We start from the raw sequence: 27931 nt of genomic DNA on the forward strand, positions 1-27931 counted from the left end.
ATATATATAAAAATATGAAAAACTCAATCAAACTCAAAGCCATTTAAATATTACTAAGCTCGAATTCAACTCGATCAATAACTTGAACTGCTAGAGCTCGAGCTCGGCTTGATAATTACCAAATCAATTAGATTCTTTTCAAGTCAAATTCAAATACTTGCAAACATCAATGTTTCATTGACAACCCTAAGACCGAGAAAGAGAGGTGAAAGAATATGGATAGAAGATGCTCCCATATTCAATTTTTTCTTGGTTGTTAATATAAAAAGAGGCCAATGTAAAGTTTAGTTTAAAACATCTCTCAACCTCCTTTTTCTTTTGTTGCTGGTTGTTTGATGCTTTTGAAAGAGAGAAAGAGGTTCTTGGCTTTTATGTGGATTTACTTGCTTTCTTGTTAAAGTGTCCGGTCATAAAAAATAATGAAATTTGGATGGAAAAAGATCATCTTTATCTTTTGCAATTGAAAGAAGAAAAAGATGTTACTGGGCGTGAATTGTTGCAAGAGGCCATCAAGTTTGATACAAAACTCATAAACTGATAATAATATGATGGTCAAAAAATTACAAAAAAACTAAATTGTAAGGTACACTGGTATGTTTACTCTGATTGGTTGGGCCAATAGTAGTCAAAACTGAAGAGGTTAGAGGTGCAAGCAAAACCTTGTCCAGCCTTACAAGAGCTTCAAGGGCTGAATTGCAACTCCATTCCGAGCAGTTGGAAGGCGTCCCCATCTTCCAAGTCGGGGTTCCTGCAGCAACCAAGGTATTTTTAAGCAACAAGACTGACAATGAAACTACCAAAAGGAAATAAATATGCTATTATGCATTCCAATATCACAGTTACTATATTCAATCATATTGAATGTGTCCAGACACACTTGCCATAAGATATCGGAAACATACACATGCACCCACCCACTGCCCCCAAAAAAAAAACAAAAAAGAAGAAGAAAATCTGTACACACACGAACACATATCCAAGCCTCACAGCAGCTCAGATTAAAACTGTAACAGAAGTAGCACCTATTTTTTCAAGCATATACGTACACTAAGTATCTATATATATCATATATGATTAAAGAGCTATACTGTTTAATCTTTAAGGGTGTGCTTAGTTGAGTGAAGAAATGAAAGGATGGAAGGAGAGAGTGGAAAAGTGGAAAAAGAATAATTGTGTGCTCGGTAGGAAAGAAAATAGAAGAGATGATCATTTTTATTCTAATGCTTAAAAACCAATCATTCCAAATTGAAATAATAAAAGGAAGAAAATAAAAGAGGTGTATGTTAATCAAAATTGTGCATTTTCAAAAGTTCCATTTTCTTTCTTCTCATTTTTCATCCCCACCAAGCAATTGATGGAAAGAATTACTCTTTCAATTTTTTCATCTTTCCTACCAGGCACACCTATGGAAAGAAATTATATTTTCTCTCCTATTTTTCTACCACTTCAATTTCCATCTTTCTAATTTTCATTCCACTTTACTAAGCAATGCCTAAATGTTATTTACACAAAATCAGCTAGCCAGTATAAGAGATAGTGAGGTATAGTTCCTAAGGGATATAAATAACAAACAAACAAATGTAAAATTTGGGGAATTCTCAATGTATGCACATATTACACATAAGACAAGGCACCAAACCATTAATTAATTGAAAGATACTGTTGTTCCCAGAAAGATGCGGATGCCTTTCTAGGAATAATTTCTTAAATCAGAGGCCACCACAGAATCAACACAGAAGGATACAATTATATTATGATATTTTGTTTCTAATTCAGTTCATGTAAGATAAGATTTAAGTTAATATTCACAAACCTCATCCCAAGTTCCAAAAAAAAAAAAAATAGATTTGTCCAGATATTGTTAAGGAGAAATACGTCACCTGCCCAACTCCCGCAACTAGGAACTGTCCAGATTTCGCAAAAGCCAGGGAATTAACAAATCCCATCTGTATCATGGAAAGGGTTTTGGTAAGTAACAAAAATGAGAAGAAAGGTTATTTGAAATAAGGGGACAACCATTTGGACTCAACCTCAATAGCAAGAGAAAAGCAAAAATTATCACATAAGACTCAATAGAATTAACCAGTATTTTCCACCTTTCTCAACCGTATGCTACTCATTATTGTGATGTAGGTTTAATAGAAGTGATTACTTAGCCTTAGACTACAAGCTAGAAAGGCCAAAAAGTGTCACCTCTCAGTCAACTTTTACTTGAGCTTTTTGCACTAGGTGTACATTATAGCCAGCTCAGAGGAAGTCAAACAAGATTTAATTGATGGATTAATTGTTTTAAATGTATACATTATTATCAGATAAGTGTTAAAGTTAAATGGCTTAATCACAGATCAATTCCAGCACCATGAAGGAATGAAACTATAACTAGGAATTAACAATCAATTGGAAAAGTGTGAGGGGGGTAGAAGAGGAAAGAAATGATTTTGAGTGCTCTTGATAAAAAAGAAAAGTGAGAAAGAAAATAACAAAAATAATCATTTCCCTTACCTATTAACAAAAACAAATCATCCATATTGGAAAGATAAAATGAAAGGAAAATACAAGTGGTGTGAGAAAATTGTGTATATTTATAAGATTATCCATTTCCAATTTTATGTTTTCATCTTAACTACAAAGCATATAATGATAAAACCTACTTTTTTCCTTCGTTTTTAAATCATACCAAGCAATTGGTGTAAACAAAATTATTCGTTTCTGTTCACTTTTTTTCTTACCAAGCATGCTAATGGAAATATATATATGTTCTCCAAGCATGCTAATGGAAATATATATATGTTCTCTATCCTCCCACTTTTCTAATTCAATTTCTGCTGGGTTGGATGGAAAGAAAATCGAAAGCTACAAAAGGAGCAAAAAAGTAGAAACGTGAAAAAAATATATTTTCTTGACATTAGTATGCTTGATGGAAAAGACGTAAAATGGAAGTAATTTATTTTTTTTCCATCCCCTGCCTGGTGGAGTTGAAAAATCAAAGGAAAGAAAATGAATATTTTAGAAATTGCATTAGTTTATGCACACTGAACTAACATATCTCTCATTTTCACTCTTATCATTCCAATTTAGATTGGAATGATATCTCTCATTTTCACTCTTATCATTCCAATTTGGAATGATTTGGTTTTACACATTAGGATTGAAAATGGTCATCTTTAATATTTTCTTTCCTCACTTTGGTTTCCAACCAAGCACACCTAAAATTTATTTTCTTTCCACTTCTCTACTCTCCTCTTTCTATCCTTCTACATTTTTCACTCAAACAAGCACACCCTTAAAACTCATCTTGTATGAAGCATCTAATCAAGACATCTAAAGCAAATTCTTCCATAACCCCAATTTTTTGGATATGAAATCAATCCTCAATGCTAAAAGCACTGAAGAAATACTAGTCATTACTAATGTTGAGAACTTTTGAATTGACATAAAATGGTCATTGTTATTCACTATATTTCTATTTTAAATTTTCATTATAAATAAAATTTATCTAACCTACAAGATTTAATTTCCATTAAAAGACTTTCTTTTAATGGGTCTATTATTTAAAAATCATTCACATGCATCTTATGTAATAACAAATACTAGTATTTCCCAAAGACATGTTTGAGTAGAGTGAAAATAAAATGTTGAAAATGTTAATTATTTCAGTGTCTTCTATTAGGTATTTGCAAAAGATCCAGCCCAAATGGATAATTCAAAAGCCTAAAAGTGCAGTATAAAGCAGTAGTAAACTGTTAACCAATGTATTGAGTAGGTGTCTTTAACTTACCAATGGAACGTCATATAAAGGCTGGATATCTTTTCTGCCAGTCTCAATGGCCCATAATCGAACACAACCATTACCAGCTCCTGATGCAGCAAGGTCACTGCCTCGACATACACTGATTGAACTAACCCATGAATATGTTGATGAAAAATTATAGCCCTCAATTTTGTGATCACCATTTTCTGCAGAGTGTAGGCATGAAACAAGTTAAACGACAGTGGCTAGCAAGCTGTATGGAGAAGTTAAAATTATATTTAAAACCTGGACAATTTGGCTTTTCCTTTTTGAGTCAAAACAATATCATACCAGCACTTTGATAAAGTAAATTAAAAAAAAATTGAAAAACAGAAAGAATCTTTTAAGGAGCAAAACACAATGAAAGAGGTATCCAGAGGTAGTGCTACTTCAGGCAAGGCTCAGCCTAAGATACTTTAAGCTTGATTCCATCGTAAAGTTATCACATTTTTAAACAAATCAGATGTTTTGTTTTAAACTAAGTCTAATATATAAAAATGATTAAAAGTTCATTTGATTTTTTTTTTTTGGGGGGGGGGTTGCCAAACAAAATCCAACTAAACTACGAACATAAATCAAATACATAGACCAAAGTCTAAACAAAGACCTTCATTCATTTAAAATATTTTTAAGTATTTAAATGATAAAAGGTGTATCTAGGGTGGCCGGGTTGGGCTTAAGACACATGAAAAACAGGGTTAATTGAAATATTTGTGATTACCTAAACAATTATCAGGGATATTTTCACAGCCTTTTTGTTCAACATTTTGGCCAGCAGGCAGCAGAGCATGAGCATTCTTCACAATATATACAGGTTTCTTTCTTAATACGTTCCAAAGTTGAATACTTCCATCGTCCGAGCCAGATAAGAATTCATCATTGTTAATAAAGCAGCAGCACTCCAAAGATGTTGGTGGGGGACGAAAAACCAATCGAGACTGGTCGAGAACCTAGTCAGCATGGTTCAAAAGGGATGCTTATCAGATATGGAGAACAAAAGCAATATCCCAGTATCCACCTAGCCTACAGTTCAATGAAACAAATTCTACTAGCAGTTCAATAATATGCTCAGAATATAGGGGGTGGAAGGGTCGTAGGGGGTGCATATTAGAAGATATCCAACAATTTTGATTGTACAGTGAACACAAGTGAACTTCTATCAGAAGCATTACTCCACATCACATTGTTATTTTTTCGTCCATGATTGTCTACTTGGATGATGAACTAAAACTTCTACATCATGTTTACCTTAAACAACATCATACATCGATCACGGCCAACTGTCAATACTCGTTCTTTCCTTAGGCAATCAAGGGTCAACACTTCACTTTCATGACCACATATTGTGTCAATGTAAGCTCGGTCTTCCATGTTCCAATACTTGATTGTTCGATCAAACGATCCAGAAAAAAGATCTGTAGTACCTTGCCTAAAACTTAAACATGACACAGGCTTTTGATGACCTGAGAATGCCTGTTGAGAACATATGAAAGGCCAAATTGAGAAAACTGTACACTTCATCATTGAAAAACAGGAATGGGTTAAGTTGGTGAGATTACATATTACTGACTAAACTAAAAACAGAAATATGTTGTCTTTTTCCTTCTACTTTTGGGCTTTTTCCAAAAATAAGGTATACAATATGTCAATATCATCTAGTATATCTGCTAAGTTTGATAAGTAAGGCGGAACTACCTGTAAATGCTCTCTTGTACGAATATCCCATAGATGAACATGGCGGTCTAAGCCTCCACTAGCCAAATACCGGCCATCTGAACTAACAGCCAAGGCTAATACACTTTTACTGTGCTTTTTAAGGCGACCCCTTGGATCCTTGGCCCCATGACTTTTAAGAATATCTTCACTAGGCCATTGGTACCTTTCTGTCTTCCCACTTTCTACATCCCACTGTAAAATAGTACCGTCTTTGGAAGCTGAGAAGCCCTTCAAGTCATCATCAGATAAAGCTACAGCAGTAACAGTGTGACGATGCTTCACCATGACTCTAAATCCATCAGCAGTTTCTGGCTTTTTAAGCCTGAGTTGAGTACATTCAACAATGTAAGCAATCTCTCAATAACAAAGCAAAAGTGCTCCTACGATATTCCAAAACTAGAACAGTGATTAGACGTTTTAAACATAGAAAAAAATTGTTTTTACCTGGAAGCAACGACTCTCTTAATCCTGCCACTCTCCTCAAGCTGTTCTTGCTGCAAAATCTTGGCCACAAGCGAATCCCTAGCCTCTTCTTCTTCCACTTCCTCGTCCCCATCCCTGCCCTCTTTCTCCTTCCTTGCTATTGCCCTCATCTTATCCAAAAGCTCCGTCGCCACTCTTTTCCGAATCTCACCAGGAGTCTCCTCAATCTCATTCTCATCCTCTCCGCCGTTTCCGTCAGAAGCCCCCTGAATCTCCGCCTCCTCTTCAGAACCACCTGACTCAATGTCATCATCCTCGTAGTCCATTTTCCGCCGCTTCTTACTCTCCGTCTCGAAAAAGGGATCATTTTTCAGCGAAAATTTCTTCCCTTTTGGGCATCCTTTTGTGGCCGACGTCCCCCGCTTCTTCTCATTCTTGCTCTTCATAGTTCAACAATCAGAGATGAAGAAACAGCTAAATAAATGAAGTGTTTCTTCAAAATGCAAAGGAGACGAGAACCGACGGGTTTAAGACTAGGGTTTTTCTATAAGAAAGCTGATATTATGTACTTATGTGATGCGATCTAAATACGGCTCGGGTCTCTGTTGCGATTAATAATAATAGATAGATAAATATAATTTATAGATAAATATAAAATTATATATATAGTTTTAATGTGAAATTTAATACAAGAAATTCAATTTGATGCAGTTATCTATATCCTGTTTCCATATATGGATTAGACTTTTAATTTTTAGTTTAATTGTATACATTTAAAGAAATAAATATATTTATTATTGATTAAGTCTTAGTTCAATTGATATTGACATTATTATCAATACTGAAATATATAAGTTCTAGTGCGTCAAAGCATATTTATTCTCTTATTAATATATTTGTTTTTGTTTGTAATATATGAACATAAATTAGTATTATGTCAATAATATTTTCATATATAAAATTCCACAAATTAAAAATTTAGATATAACATTGAACATTAAAATAAAGTTCATGGTAATTTTAATATTTATTCCTAATTATAATTATTTTTTATACAAAGCATAAAATTACCCATAATTATGGGTGTGGAAAAAAAATTCTAAACCGAAAAATCAAAGTGAATTGAACAAAAATATTGAATTTTTTCGGTTTTTTAATTTAACTGATTTTTATGTTCAGTATAATTTGTTTATTCGATTGATTTTCGATTTTGACATTTTAAATCAAATAACACGGATAAATCATAATCTATAAGGCCAAAAGCCCATAACCCAATTACATACCCAAACCTAAATTCAGACCTTAAACCTAAATACTTATTAAAACTTAATACTCGTAAAGGTACGTTTGATTCACTGTAATAGAATAAAGCTATAATTGAATAGAGCTCTAATGAATAGATTTGTAATTAATAATTCAATTGTTTGGTTGAATGGACTAAAATAGAACTGTAATAGTATTTTTTTTTTTGATTGAATAGAATAGATGTTGTAATAGTATAAGGAAAAAGACTTAAATGACCAAAGCACCCTTAGCAAAATTTTTTTATGTAGATAATTATTGTTGTTATTAAATTTTAATAAAATTATTGTTTAATATATTTTTATTAAAAATAATAATAAATAATTTTATCATATTTTAACATAATTATTATTACATATAATTTAATAAAATAATATACAATTTAATAACATTCTTAATATAATTATTATATTATATGAATTAAAAAATCATAATATATAATATTGTTAAAATAATATATAATCTATTTTATTGTTTTTAAACTGCATTACATATTTAATGTGCTAAAATATCATTAGTGAAACAAATAATTTAATTATTCTACAATAAAAAATAAAACATTAGAAGTAATAAATAACTTGAGAATTATATTTCATATCCAAATATAATATTCATATATTAACAAAATTTTCCATGATTTCATTAGCTTATATGTCATAATCCATATGTTAAATTCTATCATGTCATTATATCATCCAAATATTACAAACACAAAAACTTACCAAAATATCATCAATACAACCATGATTTTTAATGGTCAACAAGAAATCTTCTGACCCATTCCAATCGCACAGAAGAAGGTAAACTAAAGAAAATGAGCATTTGCGTTAGATGGTTTGGGATTTGCTCAACGCGCGATATCTTTCCCCTTCTTGTTGCTACCTTCAACCACTCCTTTAGCTAAAACATACAAATCATTCCATTATTTCAAGAGGATATACATTTAACACATTTAACCATTCCATTCCATTATTTCAAAAGGATACACATTTAACACACAAACCATAATAGTATACAACAACAGCAACCCTTACTATTAATAGCAATAATATATTTACAAAATATACATGTATGAACTAAAATTGAGTCAATGTTGAAAACACGATGCTAAAGAAGAGTAATTCTCGTAAGCATATAACCCTATTTTGAATTAAAAAAATTCAGGAAAGAATATCATGTCTAATCCACAAGGGAAACCAAATAAAATATAAATCCCAAATATTAAAAACATTTGCAAAAACAAATGATAGGTAGATAACGAAACATCTCAAAAACAAACAGTATATATTGATGCCAACCATTGGGCTAAAATTGACGTATTAATTCCATTAATGATGCACACAAAATAAACAAAGCCTCTTCAAGTCAAATGCTATCAATACAAATCATCAATGATTAAAAAAACCAACTCACATTGGCTGCAATCTCAGAGTCAAATCATACAAACAATTGACTATCAACTTATAAAAATTTCCTTTAATCATACAAACAAATATTTTTGTTTTGGTTAACATGTCATTCAAAAAATGGGAAAAAAACGACTTGAAAAGTGAGGTAAAAAGCAAAAGCTGGATTCTGGGAATGAATCATTGTTCTTATACTAGAAGTGGGTAAGCATCGATTTATCTTGTTTTAGTTCATAATTGATACTGCTTATTATAGAATAGAACTTTTTGGGGTTGATTCTTTTGTTTACCTTTTGTTTGTGGAAATGCTTTATATTCCATTTTAGGGATTGGTTTGCTTCATTGGAATCACCATCACCTGTTAGATTGTTTAGTTTTTAAATAGGTCAATCATTTAGATACGGAAAATAGTGAGGATGGGAAATTTGTTGATCCAAATGTTATCAAAACAAATCAGCAATGATTAAAAAAATCAGTCCACATTAACTACAGTCTCAAAATCAGATCATACAAACAATTGACTATCAAATGATTAAGATGGACTAAGATTCATGCTTGTGCTAAGCAAGAACTGCAAAAGCACAAAGCCTGGGTAAGTTTTTAAATGCAGAGATACTAGTTCAAAGAAATCCAAATAATAAAGCAGAAAGCTATAAATGTAATGAGTAACTTACTCTTCTTCACCAGAAGAATCAACAGATTCCATTGATGGTGTCTTTTTGGCCTATATGACAAAGCAAATGAAGATTCAAGTGAGTATGGTTTTCCTCTATCAACAGAAACTGTAAAAATAAGTAAAGCATCTCATTGCATTTTCGCATGAAACCAAAGCACATATACATCCACCAGCAATATAAGGTACAACATTCAGATGCACATATGCTTTACTAAGTAGCACAATAATAGTTTGTAGAAATAGGCTTGTTCTATTATATAGTCCAAATATAATGATTTAATTTAGTTGACTAACATTGAAAGAATTTTTTTGCTTACTTGCAGTAAACAACTTCATAAGAATTCAATTTACACCAATTTAATTAATTAAGCTTGGAAAGAAACGAATTGTAAGGTTTCAAATACAGTTCGATTTTCTTTTCTAAAGCTCAAAGGCTACGCGTTTCATGATATCCATAATACTTTTTATCTAAGGAAATTCCATGAGATCCAATCTAAACCTACGATTGAAATTAAAAGAGTAAAAAATTAAAATTAAATCACCATCGATCATGCCAAATAAGATTTCCTTTGAAAAATTTGAGTCTACCTTTCAAGAAAGTCTACAGTTTCAATACCAAATAAGAGTTACAGTTGTGGAAGAAAATACAAATCTTCTCTCTTTCAATAATGGGTTGTAGAGCTTCAATGTTACTTACCAACATAGTTCCTAGTTTCCAATGTGATTTCAAATTTGAGACTATGTTTATTAAAAAAATATCAAAGATGATGGTGCAGGAAGCAGTAACAAAAAGAGGCAGAAAAAATTTGTGGGTAAAAAAAAATAGCAAACAGGAAAATGAAAGGAATAGTAGAAGGAAAAATGTTTACCTGACCTTGGATGAAGGAGAGGAATGCCAAAGTCGAAGGAAGTAAGAAATGGTTGCCGATTGAGTGTTTTTGAGGTGAGAATTTGGTAAGGGTAAGATAGGATTCTTCAAGCAAGGAATGGGTAAAAGGTGAAGAGGGAAGGGAATAAAAATCAATAAATATCTCTACTTAAGCCTGGAATGAAATACACCTATAGTAGGGTATTTCATTGAACTAAACATCTGTTCTTGTAGGCCTACAGAATAGGCTTGTAATGGCATAGCCATTACCTTCAACCAAACATCCATTAAAAATCTAAACTCATAAAATTTAAAATCTAACACTCATTAATATTTAAAATTTAAATTGATAATTTAAATTTTTTATGATGTTCATTTTAATTTTTATTATTTAATATAAAAAAGGCCAAATTGATATATATTTATTAAGAACAGTAGAAGACATAAAAATTGTATGTTGCCCATGAAAAAGGATAAATAATTTTTAAGTTTAATATAAGTGTCTGATTTAATTTTTAATATTTTTTATAATGAATTTGAAATAATAATAGTAAAAGTAATATGATATATTAAATTGAAGAATGAAGATAATTATGTGAGAAAAATTATAAGTAACTCAATTAGAAATTTTTTTTCAACTAAAAAAAGTTAAAAATTGAAAAATTAAATTAAACTGAACTAAACCGAATCAAAAATTTTCAATTAGATTTATTCAAATTTGGGTGAGTTTGGATGGGCTGTGGGTTGCGGTGCAATACGTTTAGCTTATTTTTTATCTATGCTACAATATTGTTACAGTATTTAATCTCACCGCCATTATTTTTTACATTAACTGCAGGTAAACGCACCGCCCATCTAAATTTACCATTTATTTCCTAAATCGGTTTAATTTATTCGAATAACATAAATAATTCAATTTATTCAAATTTTAATATAAAAAATTTTAACCTACAAAATGCAACTCTACTTATAACACCTCTCCTAATTATAATTATTTAATTTAGTATAAATAGTAGAATGAAGGTCCGCTAGTCCCTTGCAACTTGCAAACAATTTTATTTTACTTTTTACAATTTTCTTTTAAAAATTTAAAATAAATATAATTTTAGGTTTTAAGATTTTAGTGTTTAGGAATTAACACTTACGATTTTAAAATTTTATAAAAAAAGTAATTAATTTTACCAAAATTTTCTTACATCTTAAAATATTACCTGTCCAACTACAATAGAATGAACCTTTTAAAAACTTATAATAATAAAAATTCAAAAATTCATATCTTAAAAGAATTCAAAAAACTCAAAACATTTATAAAATATTTTAAATATATATTAAAATAATAAATAATTGAACAAAATAACATATTATCGAAAAAGCGTAAAAAATTTAAAAGTTATATAGATTTCTAAAATTTTAAAAATGTTAATTTTTCAAGGAATATTTATCTATTGGTATTTGATTTAAAATAATAGTTTTTATGTATCATGCATGTCCATTTTATAGTCTATATTCGATATTTATGACTTTCCTTCCCAATAATATTACCTATAAGATACGAGTTTGCGTTCTCTTCTTAAAAAAAATGATAGTTTTAATGAATATTTTGGCAAAAATAATAATTTTTACAATTTTTATGTTAAAAATATTAAAATATAAAAGTAATAGGATACCATTTCCGAAAAAAATGTCAAATGATAACTTCTTTCATAGAACATTTTGAATTTTTTTCAAAATTTTGAAATTTATTTAAATTTTTTGAAAATTTAAAAATTAAGAATTTTTTAAAATTTTTAATTACATGATTTTATTTTTATAATAATTTTTTTAACTTTTTGTTGTTATTAGATTGGTATTTATTTTGTTGTTATAGTAATTACTCTTTTTCTTATAATGTTTTACAACTTTTTAATATATTTTATAAAAAAATATAATTTAAAAAGTTACATTTAAAATGAACTTAGACAAATAAATATCTAATTTTAAATAAACATAGACATCCGTTTATTAATTAAATTTAAAACTTACTGTATTTGAAAAAAAAATATTGTTTTCATTTTTTAATTTAACAAAAAGATATATTATCAATTCTTGTTATTGTTAATAAAGTTTTAATTTATAAATGTTTCATTAATCTTCAAAAAATAATGTGTCAAAATTACATAATTATCATTTATTCATTTATATTATTTTTTATTTTAATTATTATCATATAATTATTTTAATTATTAATATCATATAATTACAATTATATTAATTATATTAAATTTTAAATTTTAAATCGGATTTATCTTAAGCTTGGACTCGAATCATCTTAACTTGAATCAACTCAAACTTAAATTTTCTTAAATTCGGATTTTTTGAACTCAAGTCAACACAAGCGGTTTTTAGGCTTTGACTTATTTTGCTTGTTGTGAGTTTAACGCTTCATGCGCTTTAGCATGAAGAATTGAACATATCCTTAAATATGATATTATTTAAAAACTAAAATGAAAATTTAAGCGAGAAGAAAATTAAAGTATGCGAAAATACCTTCAAAACTACGAAGTATTACACTTTTAATATCATTCCATTCGGTCCTCTTTATTGGGAACTTTGTCTCCTCTATAAATAAAGTTGATAAAACATACTCAAGTTTCAAAGTGCCATGTCAATTCAAGTTTGAGAAAATTTGAGTTTGAGATAAATTCAATTTAAAATTAAGAATGACAATTCGGATTGTGAATTTGAGTATCTAGATATATTTATCTCATTTTTTTTATTTCAAATATTATGAATTCAAATAATATTCAAATTTGGATATTAAAGTTGTTGTAATGTCTTGAAAATTCCAATGTTAAAATTCATGAAATTTAGAAATTTCACTATAAGGCTTTCCAAGAATTAATATATTATTAGAATAATTGGCTAAAAACAATTTTCACTAAGAAATCTCCTTTAATTTGTTAGTGTTGACCTGAAATAGTTGTTAAGGCTACGAATTGCTAAATTTGCAAGTGACAAAGTCTAAGCAAATGTGACTGCAGAAGTGAGGACATTTGCAAAAACTATTACGTGCACAATGTAAATAGAGGACAACAAAGTTTTTCACGTAGTTTAGTTTTCCTACATCTACGGAGCCTAGCTCAGTGAGAAGAATCCTCTATCCTTAAATCAAATACAACTAGTGATCCTAATTCTAAAACACGCAATGAAGAATCTTCACTTTTGTATCTCAAAGACTAGATTTCTCACCACTAAATTCTCCTACTGAGAACCTAGTTTATACAATCAACCACACAAAGGTTTTACAATCACAAATGCACTATCGCAAATAACATTTCTTAGTGAACATATAAATGCTCTAAAAAAATGAGTATATCAACCTATACATTTCTCTTAATGATATAAGGCTTTCAAGACTTGCTAAGATAATGAAGATCTATCACGATTCATTCTAAACAACAGCTAAAATAGTTGAATACAATATACTGTTAATTGTAGTAGCCCGTTTTCAGTGAAATTAGAACAGTGATTTTGAGAACACAAATTCAAAGTCAAAAAAATTATTTTAATATTATTATATAGTTTACAACATGATAGAAATGCCGTATAAAAATTTTGTCAAGAAATTTTACCGTTTACATGCTCAATTTGATAAAAAGGACTAAATCACGTAAAGTGCAAAAGTAGAGTTCTAATAGTTAAAGGTGTTAAATAGGTATATAACTTTAAAGTGGAGGCCCTTTTATGGTAATTATACCATTTGTGTGTTAGTGGATGATAATGGCTTGACAATTTTGTAATTCTTAATGTTTTAAAAGGTTAAATAGGTAATTAAGTAAATAAAGACAAAATTAAGTAAAATAAAAGCCAAGTATCATCTTTTCTTCCTTCTTCAACCAATTTTGAAGAGGAAAGAAAGCCATTTTTGTTGAGCAACATTCGTTCAAGCTTCCATTGTCCAATTGGGTACGATTTTTGTCCCGTTTTAATGATTTCTATGTTTTTTGGATCATTGTAGCTTAATCTAGCTAGCCCGGGGACTAATTTCTGAAACTGTTAAAGTATTTCAGTTTTCCCATTAATGAACATGTTAGGGTTTTGAAGTTTAATGGTAGAAAATAAATGGTTGTTGTTAGATAAACAACTTTTGTAAAGAAATTTTTTATGAAATTATCAATTAGGGATTAAATTGAAAAATGTGATAAATTGAATGGTAAAATTGTGAATTTATGAAAAATTTGGGCTGTTATAAGCATTTATATAATTCGACTATGATAGGTTGTAATGAAATTGTACAAATTTCCATTTTTATTAGATAAGGACTTAATTGCAAAGAATTAATTTATAGGGGCAAAATGATAATTTTTCCAAAAAGTGTGTTGGACTAAATTGAATATGAATTATATTTAATTGAGTTAAATCCATTTGTATAGATCCGATTAAACCTCGTACGGAGTTAGATCGGGGCAAAGGAGAAATATCGAATTAGTCGCCTTAGTATCTACTTGAACTCGTCGAGGTAAGTTCGTGTAATTAAATTGTGTAATTATATGCTTTGATTGAATGAGATGTATGTTATTTGTATTATCATCATATATGATTTTCGATCACATATTCGACGACGTACGACGACTACCAAGCCCCGTTTGAACCTTAGGAATTTGTAGGATACAAATGACATGTCATTAGGGTAACTGATTTTAGCTCTTTTGAGCTTACCGATACTCAGCTCGTATGAGCTTAGCGTTATTCATCTCGGAGGAGCTTATCGTTTACAGCTCGTATGAGCATACATGTACATGAATTGACAGATTATAGTTCAATACACCTCGTGTGTACTACCCGCGTATCCAACAATATTCTAAATGGTTCAACGGGCATAGTTCTGTTATGAGTTTATATGAGTTCAATACGAACTAGTGTAGGTATTTACATGAATTACATGGAAATGGTTTATATATGATATATGGATAGATGGTATAGATGTTACATGTTTATGGAATTTGAATAGTTGTTGAACTCATACATGATTCTCGGTTTTTATATGAATTACATGGCTAACTTGGTTGATGAATATGTGTTAGGATTTTAGCCAAATTAAGTTGAGATATACTTTGGTTTACTTACCTAAATTGTGGTTAAATGGTAAGTTCAATTCTGTGTTATAGGAACTTACTAAGCTTAAATGTTTACTCTGTGTTATTTTCCGTGTTTTATAGTAGTTCAGAAGCTCGTTCGAGTTGGAAGCTTGTCGGAGCTTTATCACACTATCCATTGGCTCTTTTGGTACATTTGGCTATCTAATTTTGACTATAATGGCATGTATAGGTTATTTTGGCTAAAATAGCTTATATGTTTTTAGCCATTTGAATTGGCTTGTGTTTTAGTATATTTTGTTATGTATATATAAATGGCCTTATCATGTTTGATGTGTGGTTTGGTGTGGTTAATATGTGAATTGATTTATGTTTGATGGATGAAAATTAAATGGTAGTTGAATATGCATATGAATATGTATTATAATTTAGAGTGATTTAGTGCTTGTTGTGGAAAGCACATATGTAAAATGATGTTAGTTACAAGTTACAAGTGACTTATATGATCATTTGATGCTAGATATCAAGTACATAAATGATACTATATGGTATGTTTTGATTAATGATCTTTATGGTAAGTTTTGGTACAAATATGCATATAAGTTAGTTAAACAATTGGATATATTGAAATTTAGATTTACATGTTATAAGTTGTCATTTGAGGTGTCAAAGGGCATATTTGTTGTATGTGATGATTTTACATGTTCAAGGCTTGATTTTGGCTTGTTTTAGGATGCCTATTTATGACTTGTGTATATACAAAATGTTGAGTGTAGGTGGATGCCAAATTGGGTGAGAAATGTGGTTGTAAAATGACCTATTTTTGTCCACACGGGCAGAGGCACGGGCATGTGTCTCAACCGTGTATGACACACGACCAAGTGACATGGCCGTGTGTACCATGTATCTTTTAAAGAGTGCAAGCCAGTATGCTCACATGGCCCAGCACACGGGCGTGTGGCTTGGCCAAGTGACCCAAATTAGTGAGTTAGACGAGTAAGGACACGGGCTGGAACATAGCTGTGTGTCCCTTTTTTGAATGCCCACATGGTCTAAGACACGGGCGTGCCTCTTGGCCGTGTGAGTCATATGGCCTAGCCACACAGCCGTGTGACCCCTGCAGCTTTGAAAATTTTAAATGTTTCTAAATTATTTTTTGAGTTTCCAATTTAGTCTCGATTTGTTTCTAATGCGTATTTTGGGCCTCGAGGGCTCGTATAAGGGACAATATTTACGAATTTGATTGCTTTTTGACATGAATATTATATGATATGAAATGTTCGTATTTTTAGTTTGTTTGATTTGTAATCTCTGGTAATGCTCCATAACCCTGTTCTGGCGATGGATTCGGGTTAAGGGTGTTACATTAACAATCAAGGTAAAATAGATTATTGGTAGATAAGTCTTTAAAGTTTTGATCCAGTCTAACTTCCTCGATCCAAGGGATTTGATATACTCGATCCAATTTGATCCAATCTTCTATACATGTTTCTCCAATTGAATTGATCTTTATTGATAGGCTTGAATCATTTCAGGATATCAGCACAACCCAAAGATTTAGTTCGATAAATTGCTAATCTTCCAAATATAAGAAGTTGTTTTGTCGCATTGGTGAAGGAAGTAGACGCTTACCTTGGCACATTGTAGCAAAATCAAATATTTCAACAACCTCCCCATTTGGTAATTTTTTGAACAAAACAAATTCAATGTGGGAAGCTTAAACATCAGTCAACAAATGCTCCCCTTAGCATATTCCCCTTAATCCAATAACTTAGAACGTAAATAAGTGATTTAACCATTAATCTTAGTCTGAATTTTGCATCAATAATCAAATAATCGTAATTATAACTAAGCAAGTTAATGAACAATGAAAAAATATGCAATATAAAAATATGCAATATATGGAAAAAAAAAACTATCCATTGAAAGTACTTAGTTCAATTTATAATCCTCCAGAAATCAAATTAAATTTTAAAAAATCTTCAAAAATAAATAAGAACAACAATTAGTATGACACCCCAAACCCGACTAGGATGGACCGACACGAATTCAAAGCGTTACATTAGCCAACTAAGTGGCTCTCCGGCTAACGACCACCCAAGACACACCCCAACCTTATAACACCTAAATCTTATCTAATTATTAGTTATTTATTAATGCAAAAGCAAATTGTAAGCCAATTTTAAATTTTTCCTAGGTAATTTAACCAAATGGTATTTTCATTATTTTACCACCTATGGTAAAAGTAACCCAATTTTAGGTCTAGGTGTTTACCAACATTCTTTTAGTCAAGATCATGCAAACCTAAAAATTTTAGCTTAATTTGAGTTCGTTTACCATGTTTAGTTCAAGTTTTATTATTAGAGACTAAATTGTAACAAATATAAACTATCAGAACCTATTCAAAATCATAAATTAAGTGTGTTCCTATCGAATTTTACCCATTATAAGACTAATCCTAAAATTTTACCAAGTTTCCTTATCATCTAAGGCTCTAATTAGGCTAATCAATTTTCGGGATTAAATTGTAACTTAAACAAACTAGAATACTAATTTAAAAAGACAAAAACTCAAACCCCCAAAACCCACATGGCTATGTCCCCCAGACCGTGTGTCACTAAATAACTATGCTCGCATCATGGAAAAACTTTTAGACTGATCGCACACGCCTGTGTGGAAATCCCACACGCCCGTGTCACTTACCTACACACCCGTGTGCAACCCCTCACATGCCCGTGTGAAAATTGCTGCATCTATTTTTACAAAAAACTCGTTTTAAAACCTGATTTTGCATATTTTAATGGCTAATTAAACCCGATTTAACTACAATTAATTAACATACATATACATACACCTTCAATTAATTTATTGACATCAATTAATCCGTAATTATATAGAATTAAGCAATCAATTTCCTGCATAACAAACACTGAATAAATCAAACAAGTGGCGTACCTTAGTTGCTAGTAAACCACTTTATGAAAGCTTTATTTAAACAATCATTAGTACAAATTTCATGGCCCACACACCATGTTATTAATCACCATGTTATCAAGCAACAATACGCCATAAATCATTCAATAATTAAACTTAAACATGCTTCAAAATTATTATAAAACCATCCAAAATAATATATCTAATGTCCAATAACAACCAACATTAATCTAATTCCCGGGAGTTCGACAATGCTCGATTATAGTCTCTAAAACATGTAATAAAGTCTCTACCAAGCCTAAATCTCTTGGAACTCTCTTGCTCGGCTCCTCAACTCCTCAATCTCGACGATTATCTGCACAAATTGTGAGGGTGTGAGCTTTAAAAGGCTCAGTGAATGTTAACAAAAATGACTAGTAAATTAACATCCAAATCATGCTTAAATTACATCCAATTAATCACCAATTATCAGCCATAATAATGAAACATGTTCATTAAGTTTCCATATGCTTTATCAATATAAAAAACAAACATTGAATGGTATAGCAACAATCACACATAAATATATTGGCATACACTTTTTATGACTTAATCGAGTGATCATACATTGGATAAACGAATCTCTGAACTCCCACAAAAATCAAATACAGTCCACCGAGTTGAGTGAGCCGAAGTACACGCTCCCTTTTAGCACCTCAAATAACCTAATGAGTGGAGACTCATGCTCAACACTCCCTTATCTACTCCAAAGAAATCAGTCCCCTAGAGCCATATGCTCATAATGTCACAAATAAAGGTGAGTACTCACAAAACCTATTGCATTCCAACTATATGCAATGGTGATCCATCATGTATGTTACCAATATATTCAGTCAAACATAGCATATAAATCAGTCATTATTGTGCTCAATTTAATGTGACAAAATGCTTATATGTGACATGTAACATAGCCATTTAACATCCAATTAAATTAATCATTTCATTTGTCATTTTCTAATATTCAATTATCAATTGTAACACCAACATACCATGACCCAAAACTCCAGTAAACATACTTTAATCATCCTTATAATTAACCTAATTAAATAGCACAACACCACCCAAAAACTTACTTACCATTATTCAATAAAAATTAAATTCTTGCACATTTAATAACAATCTTGCAAAAATCAGCCATTCAACCATAATTAATCAATTAAAATAATCAATTAAGCTACTAATTAAACATAAATGAAGATCAATTTACCAAATTGCCTTTAGAAACACTCACTATATAATTTATTCTACCACAAACAAGTGACCAACCAAGTAAATTCAAGCTTCAATTATGGTTATCTTGGTCCTCTTCAAGATTCAGAGCTTCAACAGAGATAAAGTAGACATTACCACATTTCCAATGCTATATTACACACGAATTTTAATTAACCATACTAATCGAAATCATATCACAAAGTTACCTTACCAGATTTGTAACATAAATTCAAAAACTCGCTTCCTCACAAAATCGATCTCTCCAGCCCTCCTAAACACTTTCAATCATCAATACTAGACCAAAATACACTTATACTAAGTATCAATTTCACCTTTAAATCAATTTCACAAAATTTTGGAAAATCAATTCATGAAGATGATGAAATTTAGATTTCTTTAAATTACATCACAAATCATGTTTAATCTTAATAAATAAGATCAAAAACCTTTTAATAGATCCATTTTGACTTGGAACATCAATTGATTTGTGGATTTCCTCTCAAAATTCATTATACACCATTAAAGAATCATGTGTTCTTGGGAGAAGATGACATTGATAAAAATCCTCTAATCGACTCTCAAATCATGTAAAAAAATGTTTCTAATCATCATAAAAACAAGTTTAGGATTGAAGATTACCTTTGATTCGCTCTAAATTCGTTGATTGAAAATCTTGATTCAGGAAACTTGAAAAATTTTAGAATATTTTTTGCTACTTTTGAGAATAATTTCGAACGATTTGAGAGAGTATTTTGAAAAGGAAATTAGTTGGATCTATTCTTTGATGATAGATCTTTAAAATCATGCAAAGAAAATGAATTTTAAAGCTTTCTGATGTAAAATGTGTGAAAAGTGGACTAGATACATTAGCTTTAAAATTGAAACCACCCACCAGAAATTTAAAAATTGGGACATTTTCCTAATGGCCACTCCCACATTTCCCTTACTTTACCATTTAATATTTTCCCTCCAAAATTTCATATTTTAAGGTTTATTTTCCATGTAAATACTCTAAATTTTTCCTTGTTTTATAAATAAATCCTGTTTAATTAATATTTAAAATTTACTCAAATTACCCCTAAAAAATTATTTTAAAATTCTTTTTCAACCCAAATTGATTATTTTCACAAATAATTATTTAAAATATTTAAAATTAATTTTTCAAAAATATATATTTATTTATATATATTTTATAGATTATTGTTTAATCGATTTTAGATGAAATTAACCTCCTAAATGTAACAGCTCGTTTTAGTCAAATCAGAACAGTGGTTTCGGGACCACAAATCTGAGGTCAAAATATTTATTATATTATTATTTTAATTTCTACAACATGTTAGTAGTCTAGTATAAAATTTTCGTTAAGAAATTTTACTGTTTGCAAGTTTAATTCGATAAAAAGGACTAAATCGTGTAAAGTGAAAAAGTTGTGTTCTAATAGCTAAAGGTGTCTAATAGCTATGGAACCTTAAATTAGAGGTCCTTGTATGATAAATAGCTCATAAGTGAGATAGTCGAGGATGTTGGCTTGGCATATTGAGTAAATTTGCAATTATTAAAAGGTTAATTATCTAAATGGGTAATTAAATGACATATTCATAAAACAAAACAATTTTATTTTATGTTCATCTTCTTCAAAAACACACCAAAACCGATTTTTCTTGGATAAAATAGGGCTAGGGTTCGGCCATCTTCATTTCTTCATTTAGGTATGAAATTTTGATCCGTTTTTAATGTTTTTTATGTTTTCGGAGTCGTTGTAGCTTAATCTAGCTAGCCCAGGGACTAATTTGTGAGACTGTTAAAAGTATAGGGTTTTACCATTGATGAATATGTGTGTATTTTGATGTTTTATGGTAGAAATTGAATGTTTGTTGTTAGATAAACAACATTTGTTAAGTGATTTTTGATTAAATTGTCAATTAGGGATTAAATTGAAAAATGTGATAAATTGTGTGGTAAATGTGTGAAATAATGAAAAATATGGGCTGCTATGAGTATGGGTAAAATTCGGCTAGCATGGGTGTAAACTTAATTGCATGAATTTACATTTTTATGAGCTAGGGACTAAATTGTAAAGAAGTTGAAATATTTGGGGTAAAAGTGTAAAATTATCATAATATAAATTTTTGGACTGAATTGAATAGAATATATTTTGAATAAGTTAAATTTGATTATATATAGATCAAGAAAAGAGAAGTTCGAAATTAAATCAGGGGAAAAACAAAATTGTTGATTTATAGCTCGATTCTTTCTGTATAAATCCAAGGTAAGTTCGTATGTTAATAAGCATAAATATAATTGTGTTTTAAATGATTTATAATTGTATTATTGATGAATACGACTTTACGAAAATGTTCGACGAAGATTTGGCTACATGTGAAATCCCAGTTGAACCTTAGGAATAGATTAGGATATAAATGACATGTCATTAGAGGTTATTGTATTTGGGTGCTGGTCTGTACGTTCTACTAGTGGCTGAGTTTTTCGGCATGTGTTACAGATTCTCATCAGCTTGTGTGAGCAGCACCGTGTAGTTACATCTTGACTGTCAGCTTGTATGAGCAGACCCTGTGATAGCTCGAGAGTGAGCATTATATGAGATATGAGATTGAGATGGCTTCAGCTATGTATTGGCACTTAGGGTTCGAGATTCTCGAGTATCCGATATTATTCCAAATGGTTCAATGGGAATGTCAATGATATGAAAGAGTATGAGATTGATACGTATCGGTGCAGGTTTGTACGTAAACCATGTAAGCATTGAATCCATGAAATTGAGGAGTTCCATGATTTGCTATGTGAATGAACATATATATTAGCTTTGTGATTAAATGGAATTGTAGTATATTATGTTTATATTACCAAAATTATGAATGATTGGTAAGTTATACTTATTAGCAATACGAGCTTACTAAGCTTTATAGCTTACTCTATTTACTTTTCCGTGTTTTATAGTGATTTCAAAGCTTGCTTGGATTGGGAGTCGTCGGAGATCTCATCACACTATCAAGCTGTCATTTTGGTACTTTTAAACTTGGGTACTTGGTTATATGGCATGCATAGGTGTTGTAGTTATTATGGCCTATATGTTTGTGATGTGTTTAACCAATTAAATTGGCTTGTAAATGATATATGTAAAGGTTATGTGTTTGGCATTGTGATTTGGCTTATTTTGGTATATTTGGTGTTGTATTTATATATGTAATAGTCTTTTTGTTATGAGGTTTATAATTGCTATGTGAATGCTTGTTGTGAATTGGTATTTTGAGTACCAAATGGTTGAATTTAAGATATGGTATGCATATAGTTTTAGGCAAAATAATGCATAGTTGAAAGTGACCATTTTGGTGATTTTTAGATGTGAGATGTGTATGAAAGTGAATGGAAAATTGTGATACTTATGTGCTTTGTGGTTGTTGGTATTTAAATAGCATGATTTGACTTTGGTTGAGATTGGTTTGAATTCCTATTAATGCTATGTTATATGCCATTGCACATGTTTAGGTTGATGCAAAATTTGGGTGAGAAAGATGGCTTGGAAAATAACCTATTTTTGTCCACACAAGCAGTGACACGGGTGTGTGTCTCAGCCGTGTGAGACACACGGTTAGGTGAAAAGGCCGTGTGTCCCCTGGTACTTAATTAGAAAACAAGTCACGGGCCGGCACACGGGCGTGTGACTTGGTGTGTGGCATAAGTCAGTATACCCTATAGTTTTGGCACGGCCTAGCACACAGCTTGGCACACGGGCGTGTAGGGCCATTTCGAAGGGTACACAGGCATGTAGTTGGCCGTGTGACCCAAGTCAGGCAGTTACATGGGGTAGGACACAAGCTGAGACACAACCATGTGATCCTATTTCGAATGTCCACACGGCCTATGACACGAGCATGTGTCTCCTGTATTTTGAAAAATTTTCTATGTTTTCCAAAAATTTCCTAAGTTCTAGGTTTAGTCCCGAACCACTTCTAATGCTTGTTTTTGGCCTTTAGGGCTCGTATTGGGGACAATATGATTGAATGTGAATGACTTTTATTTGGATATGAAAAATGTATGAGAAATGTATGTTTGTTTATGTAATAAGTCCGATAATGCTCCGTAACCCTATTTCGACGACAAATATGGTTTAGGGGTGTTAGACTAAATTAAATTAAGAATTACTAGAAACTTTATAAATTCCTAGTTTCACACTCAGAACCCGAAACTACTAGACCCAATTTAGGGATATTACAATTAGGACAATAAGGATAGACATCACAACATTATACATCATATGCATTTTCCCTGTAATAGCCCGTTTTTCAGTGATACTAAAAATGACAGTTTCAAAACCCCGTTTTTCGATGATTGAGTCAGTAAATATTATTTATTAATATTTACAAGTAGGGGTGTGCAAATTTTGGGTAAAACAGATTTAATCGACTTAACTAAATTAATTTGGTTAATCGGTCGGTGAATCAAATTAATTCGTTCGAGGGTTGGATAATAATTTTTTGGAAGTTTGATTAACAGTTAATTCGGTTCGAAATCGGTTAATTAATCGAATTAACTGAAAATTTATATTTTTTTCTATACGTTTTACATATATTAAGTTTGGTTAATTTGTTTAATTTTTTATATGTTTTATACTTGTTTTAACAAAAAAAAATATAAATTTCGGTTAATTCTATTAACTAACAGAATTAACTGAAAAAGTTTGGTTTGGTTACTTTTATTTAAAAAAATCTTGGTTCAGTTAACAATTAAGGATTTAAAAAGTTCAGTTAATTCGGTTAATTTTAGTTCGAGTCAGTTAACCGATTGAACACCCCTATTTACGAGTCATTTATAGTGTTATAGTGATTTTTGGTCCGATAATTTTATTGATCGGTTAATAATTAAGGTATAATGACTAAATCGCAAAAATCGTAAAAGTTAATCACTATAGATTTTTCTTAGCGAAAAAATGTTTGAAAAGTTATTGTTGGACGTTTTATGTGACAATTAACCACTTTGTGATTTATATAGACAGTTCATGCATGGTTTCTAGCCAACTACATGTTAAAAAATTGATTAAAACAAAAGCTAAAGTTAAAGTTAATTAAAACATAAATTAAAGATGAAACAAGTCATCATCTTCCTTATTTTCTTTTTCCACTATCCACACAAACCAAAAAGGAAGAGAATAAGCCATTTTTGTAGCCAAGCATTCATCCTTTGCATGTAAGTGATTTCTAAGCCCATTTTTCATAAATTTTATGTTTTTGAGATCGTTGTAATTCGATTTTGCTAAATCATAACTCCGTTTTCAAAATTTTTAAAGTTTATAAAATTTTCATTGATTAACTTTGAAGCTTTTGGTGTTTTTATGTTAGCTTTCAAGCTAGTTTCACACTTAAGGACTAAACTGAATAAATGGTAAATCTATCATGAGATTTCTGTAAAAATGGACAATAGAGGTTTATAGAAGGATTTATTTGAAAACGGATTGTAAAACAAAGCTCAAATGTGAAAGCTATAACCATTTAGGTTTCAGGGACTAAATTGAATAAAAGACAATATTTTAGTGAATTCCTATAAATAAAATTGACTGTCACATGCATGAAATAAATTGTTAGAAGGTAGTTTGAACTGATAAATCAAACTGAATTGTCAAATAGATCTAAAGTTGAACCAACCGATAGATAATTGAGGAAAAAGGGAAATTACGGATTAATCCTTGAAACCTCGTTTATTATTGCTTTGGTCTAGTAAGTTCATATGGTGTAAATACATGTATAAATGTATTCTATGTGTTTAATTGGTGAATTTATATTGCATAATTGTATTTCAAATTGAATTCAAAATGGTACAAAAGGAGAAATGGACTAAATTGTAAAGAATTGTTTGGATGGTTTAAATGTGCCCGGATGAACATATGATAGTATAGGATACAAATGGCATGCCATAGGGTTGTTTGCGTGCTTGTTGGGATTAGCACTACAGTGCCTGCTAGTGTGGTGTAGTTACCCACATATTCGTACTTATTTATTTTTGTTCATCAGACTAAATGATTACTGTAAAAAGGAAAATGACTAAATAATGTTATGTGATGTAATTGGATATGTTTATATGATATTGGAATGTTACAAATGAAATGTAGTTAATGGTTATGAATGTTTGGTACTAGATTGGATTGATATGCACAGTTTGAATGTTTATGAATTGGTTATCTGATAAGCTTACCTCGCTATCTTGAAATGTTGTTACAAGAATATATTTATTTAGCTATTTCAATATGTTAATTGTGAATTGAGGTGAGTTTACTGTTTAAAACCTATGAACTTACTAAGCATACGAAATGCTTACTCTATCATATTTTTTATTTTTATAGTTGTCTTTTGAAGAATGAGACAATTGGATCACCTTGGAGCTCACACTGTCCAGCCTCTGACTTGGTAGGTTTTCAATTGTTCCGAACTCAATTATACTGCATGTAAATAGGGGAATACTTGTATATGTTTTACTTTGGTTTTTCACAAGTTAAACTTAAATGGTTTTTGGCTTGAATGTTTATATAACATGTTATAAGTGTGCATGATAACAATGTGGTAAGTTACATGTGAAGTATTTGAATGGCTTCAATGTTCATGTTACTTGTTGTGTATTGGTGCCAATAAGGCATATGGGATAGATGTTTAGGATCATGATTTATGATATGTTTTGACATGGTTTTGGATGTTTTGAACATGTTTAAAGGTTGTTAAATGCATTTTTGTAATCTACTTGATAGGTTGATTTGAAATAAACACTATGTGACCTATTTTTGAGTCACATGGGCTGGCCACACATGGTTGTGTGACCGACACAAGCTGGTAGCACGGCGTGTGACTACTGGAGGGAGGATGCTTTTAGAGCGATGATAACTCTTGAAAAGAGTTATATTTCAGCCATCTTCACGAAATTATTTTCTTGTAATTAAGAAAATATGTATGCATTTTAGACTTATTACAAGAGCATTACATACTAAAGCTTGGATTATGTTTCAACTGTAAATTTATATTACTTTTAATGGCTGGATAGAGGTTTGGTAGTCTTTGGTTGTAGGTGCAAGTAGGATAAAAGACACACGAAGAAAGAAAAGAGGAAGAGGAAAAGTGAACGAAGGAGGTGAAACATTGCTACGACAAAAAGGTGGGATGGATTGCTAACAAAAATACAATGGCAATTCTAGGAAGTTGATACAACACTCAATCCATGTCACTTTCAATCAATTGTACTATACCAGATAAATCACCCTGAAAAAAGGAGAAAAATATGTGCGTTGAGAAGGACAGATCTACCCTTGTAAAAGGAGGAGAGAGAAGAGAAGAAAACACATCGATTGTAAGGAAAAAAGAAAATAAAGAGAGCAGTTACTCTTTCTGCAACAAGATTGGGAGAATTCAAAATGGTTGCTCTCACTGAAGGGTGCACAACTATGTTGACGAATTGTAACACCCCTAACCCATATCCGACGCCAGAATAAGATTACGAGTCATCACCAATCAATACACATCAATCACATATATAACACATATATTTACGCATTCATATATAAAACCCATCCAACACATTCATATTGTCCCTTATAAGGCTCTACGAGACCTTAAAAAATGCTTATAAGAGGTTAGGGAATAAACCGATAGCATTTGAAAACTTTGGGAAACTTAGAAAATTCTCAAGCATTTAAGGGTCACACATCCGTGTGAACAGGCTGTGTGAAAACAGGGCATACATTCTGACTTGCACCATACAGCCGATGACACGCTTGTGTGCCATGATCGTGGGAAAACTGAAAGGGTTACTGACTTGGGTCACATGACCAACCACACGCCCATATGTCAGCCCATGTGCCACACATGGCCAATAGACACGCCCGTGTGTCCAGCTCGTGTCAAACCTGTAGGGTATACTGACTTAAATTCAAAGGGTACCCCAGGGGACACACAGCTGTATAGCATGACTGTGAGTCGCACACGACTGAGACACACGCCCCTGTCTTTGCTTGTGTAGACAAAAATAGACTATTTGCAAAGCTAATTTGCCACCCTTTTCTCAAGCACACCTAGCAATCAATATGATACCATTTCAATACATTTATAGGCAGCCAAAACATGCCAATTCATACACATTTCATGCCATTTATAAACCATTCTCTTAACTACTCAAATCCATAACCAAAACATACCAAATCAATATGCCAAAATCATCAAACTTACATAATTTCTAAATGCATTTCCTCATCATCTTATCATCTATTTTATGCTTCACATCATACCAATTCATCATCTCAAAACTAAGCCACAACATATCATCATTCAAGCATTAATTGACCAAATGACAACTAGTTACTAGAGCAACCATATAACCATACCAAACAAACCAAAACATATGACAATTTATACATCATGAATTACTTACCAAACACCTAATTCAAGCCAACTTAAATGGCCATACACACCAACATTTACATCATTTCACAAGCCA

At 30.9% G+C, this 27931-nt stretch overlaps 1 protein-coding gene and 1 long non-coding RNA gene across 2 annotated transcripts; both read right to left on the reverse strand.

Annotated features, from left to right (window-relative positions):
• Positions 1-431: 431 nt before the first annotated feature.
• Positions 432-6565, reverse strand: LOC107951320 (U3 snoRNP-associated protein-like EMB2271). Its single transcript, XM_016886322.2, has 7 exons — positions 5951-6565; positions 5486-5828; positions 5039-5263; positions 4512-4740; positions 3779-3957; positions 1881-1946; positions 432-748 (listed from the first exon to the last, which is right to left on the reverse strand). The coding sequence occupies exons 1-7, from the start codon at positions 6373-6375 to the stop codon at positions 671-673; spliced, it is 1545 nt and encodes a 514-aa protein (XP_016741811.1). The 5' UTR covers positions 6376-6565; the 3' UTR covers positions 432-670.
• Positions 6566-7786: 1221 nt separating this feature from the next.
• LOC107951321 (uncharacterized) lies at positions 7787-10435 on the reverse strand. Its single transcript, XR_001698397.2, has 3 exons — positions 10183-10435; positions 9312-9361; positions 7787-8131 (listed from the first exon to the last, which is right to left on the reverse strand). It is a non-coding gene; the product is annotated as an uncharacterized lncRNA (long non-coding RNA).
• Between the last annotated feature and the right edge of the window lie 17496 nt (positions 10436-27931).

This window comes from Gossypium hirsutum, chromosome A02 (genome assembly GCF_007990345.1).
Source record: "Gossypium hirsutum isolate 1008001.06 chromosome A02, Gossypium_hirsutum_v2.1, whole genome shotgun sequence".
Classification (NCBI taxonomy): Eukaryota; Viridiplantae; Streptophyta; class Magnoliopsida; order Malvales; family Malvaceae; genus Gossypium; species Gossypium hirsutum.